Source organism: Oenanthe melanoleuca, chromosome 14 (genome assembly GCF_029582105.1).
Source record: "Oenanthe melanoleuca isolate GR-GAL-2019-014 chromosome 14, OMel1.0, whole genome shotgun sequence".
Classification (NCBI taxonomy): Eukaryota; Metazoa; Chordata; class Aves; order Passeriformes; family Muscicapidae; genus Oenanthe; species Oenanthe melanoleuca.
The window spans coordinates 9,105,082-9,120,965 of NC_079348.1; the positions used below are offsets into that span (position 1 = coordinate 9,105,082).

A 15,884-nucleotide genomic window follows, 5' to 3' on the forward strand; every position below is an offset into this window, starting at 1 on the left:
CTCTCATGGTTATTCATTCATGCAGCGCCTCTTAGCTTATTGATGGTGAAAATCTCTTGATGGTGATCCCTTTGCTACGTGCAAAGTTTATTTTTTGAGATCTGATGACAATAACAAAGAAATGCTCAATGTTTATGAGATGTTCCTGTTAAAATTGCTGTAAATCCATGAAATTATAAGAACAAGCTGCTTCTGTCCTGGCCTGTATGTGTATCTTTTTAAATGAAAAGTTAAAGGTTAGTTAGAAGATATGTGCTCACTATTTATAAAAACAGAAGTATATTTAGTGTCAACACAATACAGGTTGGGATTTCACCCATTGCTGTACTGATACACTAATGATTGCAGTTATTGGTAAAAAGAGCAAAGGCTTATGAAACCAAATGGATTTTAACCACCCAGCAAAACTAATATCACTGGGGAAGGACACTGCTCATTGAGGACTAACAGAATTTGGTAGAAACAAATGGGGCTGTCTGATCTACACAAATTCATGAATGTAGAGCTGTTGAAAACAAACTTCTGTGTTGTGTGATTCAGGGTGTTTACAGTATTTGTGAATCATAGGACTTTTTTCAGTATCTATAAACATTATGTCACTTGTAACTTCCCTGGTAAAACACACTTCTTCAACTCTTTCTTGAAAGAGTTCATTAACTCATGTCTGCTAAGACACTTCTTCCAGGTCTAAGCTTCCCTGGTGCTGGCCAGCAGACATCTTCCACCACTGAACTAACTGTTCTTTTAAAGACAGTGACTGCAAGCCTGGTGCCACTTGGTCTGGCACAGGAGAATCATCACTTCTGTTGTCCAGCCAGAAAACATTTTGTATCTACATCCAGACACCCCACTACAGCATGAAATGACTACCAAGGAAACAGACGTTGACTGCTTCATTCCAGTTTCCACATGACATTTCTTATCACAAAATACCTTTCACATCAATATTGCCTGAGATCAGGCCTGTCTAGCTGCTTTGTTTTGACAGATATTCACAGCTCTGGAATGTCTGTTAATAATAATGATTGAGCTATAGGGATTTTATGGGAATTAATGGTTGGCTAGAAAGCTCCATTGACTCAGTGCTCAGCAAAGGACTATTCTCTCTGTAATCGAAAGGACTATTACTCTCAGGTAATCAATCCTAGGGAAAGACTCAAAGGTTGCATTGACACTGTTATTATCAACAAAAATGAAATACAGAATTTTGAACATAATAATTGCAGCTGCTCCATGTGTGTGGAAACTGGGGTGGACAGGGATCTGGCTTCATCTGCAGATGCAGAGAGCTTCAGCTTCAAACCCTGGGAGACACCTAGCTAGGAGAAAGGACATCCTTTACATCATGGTAAGAGAACAGAGAGAAGGGTTGTCTCATGGAAGCTAACATGTTAACCAGTTTGCTACAAATGGGGTGTTGTTCTTGGTTTTGATATATGGTTGGTTAATTGCCAGCTACATCTATGGTTCTGTTCCTTATCCTCATTATTGATTGGATCCTGTACCCTCCATCCCATCTGTACCTCTGTCCTTACTGGGTTTCCAGGTCTTTGGAAGTTGTCCCTTGCAGTTTCTATGTTTGTTATTTTTACATTAAATGTTCTTTGCTTCGAGACAACTCCATGGTTCCTGACTCTCTATATATTACACCACAGACTCCCTGACTGGCCTGGTCCTGTTGTGGCCACCTGCAGCACCCATACATATGGTCTATTTGTTCTGTACTTTTCATATTTGATACCACCCCAACATAATTTTACTCTTTCAAACTCTCTTATTTACATTAAAAACCCTGCAAGAATCAGTTCTGTGTACAATTCCACACAGAATTCAATAAACAGAGTATATGCAGCTTCCATGTGACATGAATTTACTGAATTTACATTGCTACTGAATTTACCAGAAGAGAAGCCTATTTTGTAGATTAAAGTTGAACCACAAGCACTGCCATTGATTCACATCATCTTGGTGAAAACAAGTCAAAGAAATTAAGGGGAAAATATAACAAGAATTTTGTATACAACTGGTGTTGTCTAAAATAAGAATTGCACTTAATTAAATGGATATTCACTTGAGTAAAGAGAACTCTGTAAGTTCAGGTTGAAACATTCATCCTCTTAGTTATTTCAGAGGTAAAGAGCATTCCTTATGGGATAAATCTGTAGAAAATAGGTAATTATTACTTGCCTTAAAGCAATGTCAAAAAGAGAAGTCTCAAAATTCTTGAAGTCTTGAAAGTGGAAGGTGATGGTGCGAAACGGGGAAATCTTTCATGTTTCTCCACTTGTTAAGTATAACTGAAATAAATGAGACATTTGTTGACTGATTTTATAATGAAAAGCTTTATAAAATCACACAATGACCCAAAACATGCCTCAGTGTGTAATACTCACTTCTCTCACTAGTTTTATTTCTGGTATTGCAACTAATGGGTTTATATTTTGGTTATGCAGGTGTTTTTAGAAATATAATGCTATGAAGCCATTAGAGCACACTGCCACAGGTCTAGTAAAAAGGGTTTGTGCCCCAGTCTAGAACAACTCCAGTTCACTATTAGAATTCTAAGACATGGTACAGCTAAAATAACTTCACTACTAATACAACTAACTGGCAGAGAGAGCATAACAATTGAAGTAACTTATAATTAATTAAGGATGGCATGATTTATGGGTTCTGGGTTCCATGGGTCTGATCCAAAATCTCCTTGTGCTATAGAAAATGTTTTAATGTTTTGCTTTTTTTTTTTTTTTTTTTTTTTTTTAAGGAGGTTTGATCTCCCTCCTGTTTTTTCCCAAGCACATGCCACTCAGGGTTGAGTTCTGATCTCATGGACCTGAATCCCACAGATGTCAGGTTCTAGCCTAAATCCTTCAGGCTTCTTTTTTGTAGGGAAATTCTCAAGGAAAACCCTAGGAACTCAGCAAAACAAGAAACTTGTACCATATTTAGTCAGGATTAATAACCCATAAAATAAATCGGTTTTGGATGTTATTATTTCTGCACATGTATAGCACTAATCATGCAAAATATTTAAGCAGCTTTTTAGCCGTCAAATCAACAGGGAAACTTGCATAATCTTAAGTGCTTGACAGACTGGACCTTAAATGTCTCTAGATGCAATAAGAAGTATGGAAAAGATTCATTTTGTGCAGTATTTTCAGCACAAACTGCATCACAAAGTGTTAAATAATAAATAATAGCAGAGAGAAGTATGCACAAGGGAGGAATGATATGATTTCAGAGGAGACTTGAAAGGGGATGTTGATGAGGTGGAGGTTTTAAGAATTAAATATTAAAACCCAGAAAGGCTGTTTTTTGGCTGGGACTGATTGTTTTTCTCTGCTGAGAAATAAAGGGGCTTTCTAACCTACCTCCTGGACAAAGATGCCAGGCTTACTGTCAAACCGTTCAGTGGAATCATCACTGTACTTAGTGTCTATTTTTAAGAGAAGGCAAAGGATTGCAATTAGCTAACTACAGCCCTCTCCGATTCCAAACGTCTGCTTTGTCCTCTGCCTCACCTTTCTGTTTATTTACCGCGTAACAACTGCACACAGGCTTGGCCCAAGTTCCTGAAGAGCGCCAGGGATGCAGAGGGAGAGGGAGGGCAGGCTGGCATGGCAGAGCCCCAGCACAGCCCCAGCCTTCCCCAGAGCCAAGAGCAGCCCACGAGGCCACGGCAAGGCGCTCACAGAGTGCCCCGAGGAGAAGGGAAGCGGCACCAGCCCACACTGTTAAATCACGCCATAGTGGGTTTATTTCCTACATTTGGTGGCAGCATAGTATTCAGGATAATATTATTGCTACTTGCACAGGTTACTGCTGAACCAAATGACAGAGATGAGAGAGTTAAGTAACAGGGATGAAGAGTGAATCACTAAAAAGTCTTTTCCAGAGTCAGTTCTCCGTTTGGGGGAAGTTATTTCAGTTCTGTGTCTCGCAAACAACCCGCTGCTTCACCGTGTCCTCTGGAGCCAACTGATTGACATTATAAGGAGATTTTTAAATAAATTATGTGCAGGAGCAGCTCATGTTTAGCAGACAAAGCCGTGCTCGGCAGCGCGCACTGCGAGCCCCTGTACCTGTGCTGGGCACGCCGGGGCCAGGGCAGCGCCCGCTCCCGCCCGGCCTTGGCAGAGGCGCGGCCAATGGACGCCGCTCCGCCCGCGGCACCTGCCCTTGCCTCGCAGGTGAGTGCGTCTCCGGAGAGCGCTCGGAGAGGAGTTCCCGGGAGAAGGAGCGCTCTACTTATCGGCAGAGGAGCTCTCCTGCCGCGGAGCTGCCCCCGGCTCACCCAGCCCAGCCCGGCCCGGCCGCCCCCGACTCCGCTCGGCGCGGGCTGAGGGCTGAGGGAGGCAGGGCGGGGAGGCGCTCCCGTGCTTTAGGAGACGCACCTGTGGGGAGCGCCCGCCGAGGCGGGAAGTCTCTTATGTAAGGGATGGCGAGGAGCGGGTGAGGGGGGCGAGGCGGGGGTCGGTTCTGCGGCGGGGCTGATGCGAGGAGGGAGAGCCCCACAAAAAGGCTGGAAGGGAGAAAAAGAGAGAGGGAGCGAGGGAGAAAGGAAGGGAGAAGTCGCCGGCCCCTCAGCGGGGCTGCCGGAGGGGACAGGCGGGCGGGCAGCCCCGTGTCGGGCACGCAGCTCCCCGCGGCCGCCTCACAGGACGGGCTGGGCTCTCCGCGCTGGCACCGCGCTCGCCCGCCAGCCACGGCGCATCCTTCCTTCCCCGGCGGCCGCATGCCGCGGCGGGTCCGTCCAGCCTCCCGCAGCCTGCCCCGGCAGCCCGGCCTCGGGCGGGGCTCGGCGGGCCCCGCGGGCGTCTGAGGGAGTTGTGCGAGAGACCGCGGCGGGCTCCGCGGGGGAGCGGAAGGTGGGTGCCCCGGCGCCCCACGCTGGCACCAGGCTGCGCGGGAAGGCTCCTCGCTCGCCCTCTCCTCCTCCTGCCCCTGCAGCGCCCTCGCCTCAGCCCTCCCGCTTGGCGGCCCCTCCACGCCCCCCTCTCCAGCCCGGCGCGGTGCCCCGCACGCCGCCGCCACCTCCACCCCTCGGTCCTCCTCTTCCTCCTCCCCCTCCTCCTCCTCCTCCTCCTCCCGCGCTCCCTCTCACGCGCACTCTGTTCCACAAGTGCCGCGCGCTCGCTGCTCCGGAGCGGAGCGGAGTGGAGCGGGGCCGGGCTGCGGACCCGGAGCGGGGCTGCGGACCCTGCCCGGCCCGTTCGGGGCTGTCCGTGGTGCTGGAGGCGAGCGCGGGCTGAGCGGGCGCCCGGCCCCTGACGGAGCCCCTTTATGTTCAGCTCCTGGCGCAGCGCAGCATCCAGCAGCTCGAGCGGCGGCGGCAGCAGCATCGCTGAGCCGGGGCTGGGAGGCAGAATGGAAGGCTTTATTCGGCTGCTCTTCGGCTACTTGGTGGCAGACCTTCTCACGCTGGTGTGTCGGGCTCAGGAGAAAGCTGGCCAGCAGCTGGGGAGCTTTGTGGTGCTCTCGGGAGGAAACCACTCCAGCCTCGGGGAACAGATAGACCCCTCCGAGCCACCTCCCACACCAGACTTCTGCAGGGGCTACTTTGACGTGATGGGGCAGTGGGATCCCCCCTTTAACTGCAGCTCGGGAGAGTTCATCTTCTGCTGTGGCACTTGTGGCTTCAGGTTTTGCTGCAAGTTCAAGAAGACAAGGCTGGATCAAAGCACCTGCACAAACTATGAGACGCCGTTGTGGATGAACACTGGGAAGCCTCCTTCCCGCATAGACGACCCTCTGCATGACCCTACCCGGGATAAAACCAACCTTATTGTCTACATCATCTGTGGGGTTGTAGCAGTCATGGTACTGGTGGGGATCTTCACCAAACTAGGGCTGGAGAAGGCGCACAGACCCCAGCGGGAGCACATGTCCAGGTAAGGCTGAGTGCCGGGCAGCAGGGTCCCTCTCCCCCCTACCTCCTGCCCAGCCCCTAGAGAGGAGAGAGGAGCCGTGTCCCCGCCAAACAAACAACTCCTGCCAGGCAGGTTGTATTCCCCTGCAAGGCGACTGAGAGAGACCAACTTTGCTGAGCAGAGTTCCTGAGGTGCCCCCAGCCTGGGTTATTACAGAACATGAATATTGAGGAAGACTAGGGATAATTGTGGAGTCTGCACAGACAGTAGTCCATTTTTATCTGCAGTGCCTGACCCTCTCCTTAACAAGATCCAGCAAGTGTTCCCAGATATACAGAGCATAAATAGAAAAAAAAAAAAAAATGAAACCAGCAACACTGAATTATAGAAAGCCTGATGCGTTCCCTCTTCCAACAGTTTCAAAGACTGGAAAATGTTTTTACTTCTCAACAGAAGGATGTAAACAAATACCATCTCACCCTCCCTCTCCAGCTGCAAAATGGTTTTGGCAGGACCTTCCCTACTCCCCCAGCCCTTGCAAGTGTGTGAGCTATTTGTAAAATTTCTAAGCTGTGAAAATGAGTCAGGGTGGAAGGGAAGAGGAAGGCATAAAAAGGAAAAGCTATTGTAGAATTTCTTAACATTTTTTCAGTTACTGTTGAGAGGTAAAAAATGGAATATAAAAGTCTTGCCTCATCCATGTATGTGTGTGTTCTAACTCTGTCTCCACAGTGTAATGGCTGAGTTAAATCAAAGAGAACCTCCCCCACCTAGAGTTAAGCATGCTGTGTACCATCTACTCCAGATCCTGGCTGCCTAGTGGTGGATAGGCAGGTGGGCAACTCGGGACAGAGCCTAGTGTCTTTAACAACAAATTCCAAACCCAGATTGTCACAGCAGTTCAAAACCAAGGCATAACACATTTGTCAAGTTTTCAGTCTGTCTGATTTTTTATGCTAATCCCAGGCACATGAAAGTAAAGCAGATGGAGGAAAGGAATTAAAAAAGGCAAACAGATCCATTAAAGAGTCTAAATAGATCCCAGCATATTGGGAAACTTAAGTGATGAAATGCAATGAAAGGATACCTTCTACTGGATGTGCAGTGTGGCAGAAAACTTCCTCTTGCCCTGTCTGCTAATGGTGTAGCTCACAATCTTTAAGCTTAGATGAAGAGTCATCCTTTGAAAGACAGTACAAGAGATCATCTCAACATCTGGAGCCTCCTTTTTACTGAAGTTTCTGCATGACTTTCTGATTAACTCCTTATCCTGAAATGAACAGAGAAAGTCACAGAAATACTCCTGAAAATGCATCACCAGTCCATGAGCTATTTGCTATTTATAAACTGGCTGATATGGATATGCTTTACTACTGAGGAAAAAAGCACATTGCAGAAATTTTAGTCAAGAGCATGTGTCAGTGATACCTCTGCAAAGATGGTTTTTGTTGAGGAAGGTATGATAATCCTTTAGACATTTTGAATATAAATGGAGAAAAACAATACATGAGTCCCAAATTGTTTTTAAAATTTTAATCTACAGAGCTTGTCTGCAAAAAGCTCTCCCTTGCTTCAATCTCTCTCTGTAGAGTCTTTGTGCAGGCAAAAAAAGAGGGCTCGTAATAGTCACAAAGCCCAGAACAGAGTGAAGAAGCTATAAGCCATCCCTGCAAATTATGGCTTAAATAGGTCCTGCTTCTTTGAGTAGAAATATTTGCTATCTGAAGTACAGGTGGGAAGTATTATGAAAGGATATTCTGTCTCAGTTTATGGAAGTAGAATTACAGGGGATTGGAAAATCATTCTGATATCCTTGAGTCATATATGCATAAAGATTAGGTTTCTGAAGTGGGTCTTAGCAAAGGTCGTCTGTTACCTTGATTACTTAACAGCATCTGTGATCTTGTACATGAAAATGTTCAAGGCAGGATTATATAGAAACTTGGAAAGTCATGATCACATGGAAAAACAGTCACCCACTCAGTACACATAATAGCTAGTCATGTTCTGAAAAAGAAGATCTATAGCTTTTATTTTTTTTTTAATGTTCTCTCTTATTCCAGTTGTGGGATGGGTTTAACATTAATTTGAAAAGGAATTAGATTTGTAAATCCCTTTGGAAATCTATAAATATATTCATTGAGTGAAGAATTGAAGTAACCTCTTAGTCCTCAAGTGAGTGTTTAACTAAAATATTCCATTCTAACTCACTTTACACTACTAATGCTCTGAAAAAAGGCTACAATGTTCAAAAATAATTTATCTGTTCAAACAGTTAATAGTACCAACAATTGACAGAATATATAGGCTGTGTTCATAGTCACCTTCTTTTGTAACATTTATCACAACAATATCAGAAAAACAAAACAAAAAAGAACACCTCCTACGTTGTTTTTTTTTTTTTTTTTTTGTACTGAACCTTATTAATAAGCACAAGTTTAATGCATCAAGAGTGTGAGGTAGGCCAAAGCAAAAGTACTAAGTGTTACTCCATTTTGGCTGGCAGCAAGAAACACACAGAGAATGATTTGTCATCTGCTTTCTTAGCTAAGATTGTCTCATTTCCCTTGCCCATCCAATGGCTACATGAAACATTTGAATGCCCCTCATTTCTGTGAACAAATTCACCTAGGAATGGGATAGCTTATCCAAAAAGATAATGCATAATGGAAACTGTTTTTTTTTTTCTAATGGGGGGCTGATTTTTTAAGAAAAATGAACAACTGGTACAACTGGTGTAAATGATACATTTCCATTTTCAATTTACTAAAAATATTTCAAAATATGAACAGAGACCTGACACATAGGAATAAGAACATTGACTTCTAAATAGGAAGCAAAACTCTGCCACACTTTTAAATTCCTTGCATTACTTTATCTTGCAGTCAGTAGATCTGCTGTTGAAGTAAGACACTGGTGTGTGTAAGTGGTACAGTGTTAATAAAGAAAACTTTCTTTATTAACTGAGCATAGTTTCCATACATACTGCCTTTCATTAAATTTTGTTTACTACTATACCAAAACAAACCAAGAACACTCCATTAACTTCACTGAATTTTCCTGAAATATTTGACAATGATAAAAGCATTGTGGAAATGTATTTAATTAGTGAAAAACATATATAGGAAAAGGTCTCTATTGAGCAAGTCCCTTTAGAATAAAAGTCAAGACTTGTCCTTTTTTAGAGAGCTTGTTCCTTTTGTTTTGAGGAAACAGGCCAGGTATGGCACTGTTGATGTTTTTTTTTCTGTTGACATGGAGCTGTAAATCTGGAAGATGAACATAGAGAGGGGAGTACAGAATTAGCTCTGCATGGTATATTTCATTTTAGACCTTGCATGTTTTGCTTCTCTTCACTTTAAAATTTGTTCCTTAATGTTAAAAGGAGACGTGTATTCCCTTCAGCTACAGTGTCTGAGACTAATCAGTAATAGTAGTATCCAGAGTAGCTCTTCCTTTCCCCTTCTTTTTCTCCTATTTTTGAGTAGAATAAGGAAATCAGATGGTGTAGGAGGGAGCTATGGCAGAGGGAGGGAATGTGGCAGTGTTGTGCCTGAGAGGACACAGACTTGATCTGCCTGCTGAAGCAGACCAGGAGCTTCATTAGGCATATGAGGGCAGCACATTCTTGTGCTTGAGACTACACCAATAGGCCTGCCAGGCTCCATCAGTTCAACAGGAGAATTTTCTCTCAAAAATGAGTAGAAAATGAAAAAGCTTTACCTCTGTTGCATGGAGGAGATTATTCTGTAAATACAACTGTGCCTTTGCACCTTCCTTAATCCTTGTAGAGAATGTGCAAACAAACCAAGAACTGAAAGAACAATGTTTACAGTCATGCTCTCATGCTATAACTCCTGTTTTTTAAAACAGTGCTTCTGACAGTGTGTTAGCAGTCTTCCAAATATTGTGAACAATCTGAGCTCTTCTATCTTCCTTCACAAGGAAGAAAGTGCCCAGTGCTGAGCTCGGGAGTGAAGTAGTTTATTGATCATTTAAAAGATGTAATTTGGGCCAAAAATAGCCTGACTTGCCAAAATCCTGAATCCTATGTGTGAAATTATTTCTCTTATGGGTTTTGACTCTATTTTGGAGGCAAAATATGACAAGTGACTTTTCATGAAATAACCTGTGTTTCAGCTTCTTTCAGCTTGTACCCATAAGGTATGGGTACAATGCCTGCCTCCACACACTTTATAACATCCCAAACCAGTATTACATATCCAAAAAGAAAAATCTTATGGCAAGATAAATGCTGAAGTTTTGTGATACTTGGATAGTTCTAGGCCATGAACTCCTATGTAGGTAACACTTCTCCACTTTTGTAATACTGCAATTGATATCACTGCACAGGTCTTAATGATACTGCTCCCTGATTAGAAGGTTATCTCGCTCTTGCATTTCCTTAAAAAATCATCCAGTATATCATAGGTGCAGGTAAAGACCCTCTGTATAGGTTTAACTTTTCAATGGGACTTACTATAAAAATTTCTTCAGATAATGAACAGAATCTATATGACTATATTTAGGTGAGATAAATGCATGAAGGTTTTTTAAAAGTCTCCTGGCCTATGTGGAATTTTTCAAAGCAAACATCTGTTCAAGGATTTTGTCATGTACTGGGGAACAAGCCTTCCTTTATCCATTTCATTATATGGGCAAATCCCTAAAAGAACAAAATGCAGGTACAGCATTTCTTTTGTACTTCAGTAATACTGAAGCTGCTACACATTTTTAACTCTCTCTGACATCGTGGGGAATAAGGACTTGCTCTCAGTTTTGCGAGCTATTCTGCCAGAAAAGATTGTACAACTTTGGCTAACACGGTATAGGTGCTGTGTTTTTAAAAACAGAACTTGATGGTGAGTAGTTTATCTTTTCCTAATACTGAAGGAATTGGACAGGTAATGCCTTGAAAACCATTTGAAAAAAACAGCCCTGAATTAGTAGAAAATGTAGCATTTTCACAGACAGGCAGTAGTTCATCTGCCATCATACAGGGTCTTATTTAAAGTCTACAGAAAACAATATTTACCATCAGATTAAGAGCAATGAGGAAAGGATTTCTAGAAACCCACTCTGACAGAGTTGGGAAATACTTAGATCTCACAGTTTTACCTCCCATACTGGAGTTAGGGACTTTCATTTACTTTTTTCCCTTCCGAAAAGTGTGTCCAGATGCTTCTGGAATTAGAATTAATATTGATGTCAATAATTTCCTCTGTATAGAGACATATTTGCATAAATTGACAAGATATTAATGGTTTTGGTCCCCGTTTATTTTAAATTGTTTTTGCAATATAATGCTTTCCTTTTGCATCATTTCCACATGTCTTTGTGAGATCTCTTCTGTTGAATTTTTATTATTCTGCTATGTAGGCCAGCTCTGCTATTTCTGCTGCATAAGCACTGCTTCAAATGGGAGCATTACTCTGATACCATTAATCATATGGTTACTGTCTTCTGACCTTTTCCAGGATCAACAGAGTATTCTCTTAACATGTTGATCACAACTGTAACTAATATTTTAATAACATAATGTTAGCCATAGACACAATAAAATATCAGTATTGTTCAGCTGTATGTCCAAGCAATGTTTCAGCAATCTGAAAGCAAAATCCAGCTCAGAATTTCTGTCTGTAACTTAAATGAAGCTACCTACTTTTTAATATTTTAAAAGTATAGTGCTGCTTAATTGAGAAATCATAGTATCACAGAAGCAAAGTAGAGAAGCTAGATGGCACTTGCCATGGTTTTCATCAAGAAATTTGCTTTTTAAAAAAAATTATTGTTATTGTTTTGTTTATTTGTTTATTGTTATTTGTCTATGAGCTAATATTTCTTGATACGGTATCTGGGACATGGTGTATAATTTTGCAGAAAATTAACCTAAACTGGGCATAATGCCCAGAAAATGTGTCCACACCCTTAAAAAATTGCTTAAGAGGACTAAATTTTAAAAACAATAAACCAAAAAGGAGGTAAATTATGGCCCATGATACATTGACCTGAAAAGAAAATATTTGCACTGAACCCTGAAGACACTGGTAACACATACTAAGCTTTCCTTTGCCTAAGGCAACAGCTTCTGCAGGTGGGCCAATTATTTCCTGGTGCACAGCAGTTCAGCAGGTAGCTCTGGCACATAGCTAAGGGCTAATCCTGCTCCTGTGGAACTCTGGCAAAATAGCACAGACTCACAGACACAGTTAGATGTTGCCATGCTGGGAGTTTCAGAGCTTAGCACTTGGTCAGTAACTCTGGCTCCACAGGGCTGATGCAGGTGTGTGTGTTTACCCGTGTGCCTAAGGTGGACTTGTGCTCAGCAGCACCCTGGGCAGTGGAACTGGTCCTTACAAGTGCCCAGAGCACGAGAGTGTGTCAGAGTGCCTGGAGCTCTGCAGGGCAAGCCCACAGCCAGCAGCAGGCTGGGCCTGGCCTAACTCAGGAACCTTTTGCTTACTCCCTCTTTGCTAGCACAGAGCTTTCATCCTGTTTCCGAACTGCCTTCAAAGGAGCAGGGAGTGTTCCTGTGCAAGCTTTGCTCTATGTTAAAGACTAGGACACTCACAGAAGTTAGAAAAAGACCTTTTTGATCTCCCCATCTGGATGAGAAATCCTTAAATCCCTGCTTACTGGACTTCTGCGTGGAAGTTACATGACTTCTCAACTTGAGTGACGGTTTTGAATGAAAACTGTGAAGACCACTGTGTTGTGTGTGCTAATTGCAAATGCATATGTGAGAATTTCTTTCGAAATTAGTACTCTAGGTGTGAAGATAAGCAGTTTGTGAAAGGTGTAGCCATTGGCTAGGTGCTGAGGTGCTCAGTTTCACCAAGATGGCAATAATGTTACTGAGCACATGCAGTGGCAGAACTCTACAAGGCTCCAGGAGCTTAAATTATGTTCCTCCAAAGCCAAGATGCCTAAAGAACTTAATGTGTTTGTGTATTTTACTTCTAGCACAGTAAGACAACCTAAAAAGAGCCTTAGGTGTGCAGTCTCACAATGAATTTACTTCCCTGCGTTTACTGTGAAGGGAGCTGGTTTCTCCAGCAGATGTTATGATTGACTGCGTTGCAAACTGAAATAGATCTTGGAAAATATTGTTAATGCCTTACAGATTTTGCAGATTCATTCTGGTTTTGTTTGGTTTTCAGGGCTCTTGCTGATGTTATGCGACCTCAAGGTCCTTGTACAACAGATCATATGGAAAGAGATCTAAACATTGTAGTACATGTGCAGCATTATGAAAACATGGAGACAAGACCTCCTCCAAATAACTTACGTAAGTTGCATTTTAACTTTATCAATAGCTGGAATGCTGGCACTGAAAAGATCATTTTGAAACTAATATTGCTGAATGTCAAGTGAGGATCAACAGTTCATGGGTTCTTGCAAATTAGAAATAGTCATTTTCTTAGAGTCAGAAAAATTTAGTTTCCTAGTGCAGATTAGTGCAACAGTGGGAGAAATAAATTTAGAATAGGAAAATTAGTTCATTTTTTAGTTAGTTTTAAATATTTAAATATTAAGTTAGTTTTAAATATTTAGTTTTAATTAGTTTTCTTGGTTGACTTATATTGGTTTTGTATCTTTGTATCTTCAACCTGCTGTTTTTGCTCATATTGCTTTTGCCTTATTCTGTGTTTTGTTATACCAAAATAGAAATTGTTGTGGTTACAGCCGAATTTAGCAATGTGTTTCATAGGGCTGTAACATCCAGTAGCAAAGTGGTCTCATTAGGCTGTTAGATCATATGCACTAGTATATTAATTAAACACTCCCCTGGATAGCATCAAGTTGTATGTGGTTTTCATTTTCTCAAGGGGAAGATGAGAAGAATCTTGCTCTAAACACTAATTTTCAGATAATATTTTTATTCTGTATTTGCTATTACATGTTTATGTTATTGAAGGCAAGAAAAAAGTGCACCTTGGAGCTTCAAGTGAGATATGGTGACATATCAAGTGGTTCTGAAGTCCTGCACAATTTATTTTCCCAGTCTGTATTAGAGTACAGTACAGATCTTTCTTATGCTCAGATACATGTTCCTCTTGTGATAGACAATGCTACTGCAAATTTAATTCGAATACTTATTTATGTAACTTATATCCAGTCATATCTTAAATATATATATACTTAAATTATGGATATGTTTACCAAATCAGGTTCAATATATTTATAAAATAAAAAGGTATCAGGAAAGGTGTTTCAGGAAAGTTTAGATTGTTAGCCAGTGGGTGTCTATATTCTGTGCTGTAGATCAGTGCAGATGTGCATTTTACTGCAAATATACTTCTACTGCATTGGTATTTGCATTTTGAAACATTTAAAGTATGTGCACTCATCTTTTTCTTGACTATAGAAAAAAAGTTTGCTTATATTTGGGAGTTTTATTTGGTACTGCATTGTGCATTTATTGGTGCTTTTTGTGTGGAAGGGTGTAAAGACAATGGGAGAAAGAGCAGCTCCACGTGCTGCCTGTGCTGCTGGTGCCTGCTTTGTGAGAAAGGCTGATGGTCATTCCTTATGCATCCCTGCAGAGTAAAGGGAGGGAATTAAAGCTGTGCCCTCGAGTAAAGGTGTCACATACAGAGAGAGGGGACACCTCATCAGGTGACATTTCATCTGTCTGCCCTGCTCTCCAGCAAAAAGCTTCCACCTGGGGCTCTGCAGATGGGCAGTGCAGAGAGGAAAGCACACACCCTCCCTGTGTAAAAACACCATCTCTTTAGGGGAACCTAGGCTGCTCCCTCAGTCAGAGGTGCTCTAACACTCTGCAGCTTGACTTCTGAAGGGTTAAGGAAGATGGGAATGTGCATTGCATCTCTTTGTCTGAGCAAAGCTCCTTGCTGATGTCTGATCCTTCCCATGACCATGTTTGCAGGAACAGTACCAAATAGTAATGAAGTTTGGGTCTATTATCTTATCTCACATGTGAAGTGTTCAGAATCACAGTTAATGAAGGACCCAGAAAGTAAAGAGGTTCTTACTGCATTGATTTTATCTAGAAGTTTGTAATGATCACACTGAGATATTTTGCTTAAAACTCTTTGTATATACTGCAATATACAACATAACACAGCAAGCCTTTAAACTCATTGTTTCTGAGATTTGAATTCAGATTTAAGCCTTGCTTCTAGGAGCTCTTGTATATAAATGCAGGGGCCACATAGGTAGTGGATCAAGAAAGAAAAAAGATACACATTTAATGGGATGTTGATTTATGCTGACCCCAGACATCCATACCACCTGTGTCTCAGAATATGGCCCTCTGGCACAGAGGGAAGAATTATATGTGAAGCAGCTTTTGTACCACTGCAATTTACTACACAGATGCACTGCTGCTACTTTGGAGCTGTCCTAATCCTTTGGGTCATGTATATGGGCAGTCCCAACAATGCTTCTTATACATCTCAGGCATTCCTGCTACAGAAGGAAACCTCAGAAGCCAGCAGCTCTGATGGTAGTTGTTTCAGTCTTTAATCAACTTTATGCATTGAGTCAATAATTTTGATTGTTAAGTGCAAAGCTTCAAGTGGTGAAATTACTCAAGGCATTCTATAACCAATATTGCATACATTTTCTTCATAGCAAGTAGGTTGTTGTTCTGTATTTGTTGCCATTTTATTCTCACAAAAATAATGTGAAACATGATTAAATGAACTATTAGAATTAGCCAGAACATCACAAATGATTGCAATCTGTTGAAAATGTGGAAAAAATCTTTATAAAAAGACAAAATTATTATGACAAATTTTTGAAGGTCAGTATCTTAGTAAATCAGAATTTTATAGTGAAGTTCTGAAATACTGCAATAGTGGATATCACAGGCAGAAACTTTGTCAGTGAAGCATTACCTACTACCAATGCTGGAAAAGTGACAGACTTTTTGGAGTACTCTTAAATAAGCAAATAAACCACAGTGAATCACACCTTTCATAGAAATTCTATTCCAGTTTTACACAGAAAATAAAATTGTGTAAAATTATTGCATCATAAACTTTAATA

At 41.8% G+C, this 15,884-nt stretch overlaps 1 protein-coding gene across 2 annotated transcripts in view; it reads left to right on the forward strand.

The window, feature by feature from the left end:
• Positions 1-4,172: 4,172 nt before the first annotated feature.
• Positions 4,173-15,884, forward strand: part of SHISA9 (shisa family member 9) — a 172,408-nt gene continuing 160,696 nt past the window's right edge. The window contains exons 1-3 of one of the 2 annotated variants that reach the window (XM_056503616.1): positions 4,173-4,190; positions 5,292-5,891; positions 13,031-13,158. In XM_056503616.1, the coding sequence (XP_056359591.1) occupies positions 5,368-5,891; positions 13,031-13,158 (652 nt within the window). In that variant the 5' untranslated portion in view covers positions 4,173-4,190; positions 5,292-5,367. Of the gene's footprint in view, positions 4,191-5,106; positions 5,892-13,030; positions 13,159-15,884 lie in introns of those variants that run through there. The other variant, XM_056503615.1, reaches the window with a different exon arrangement.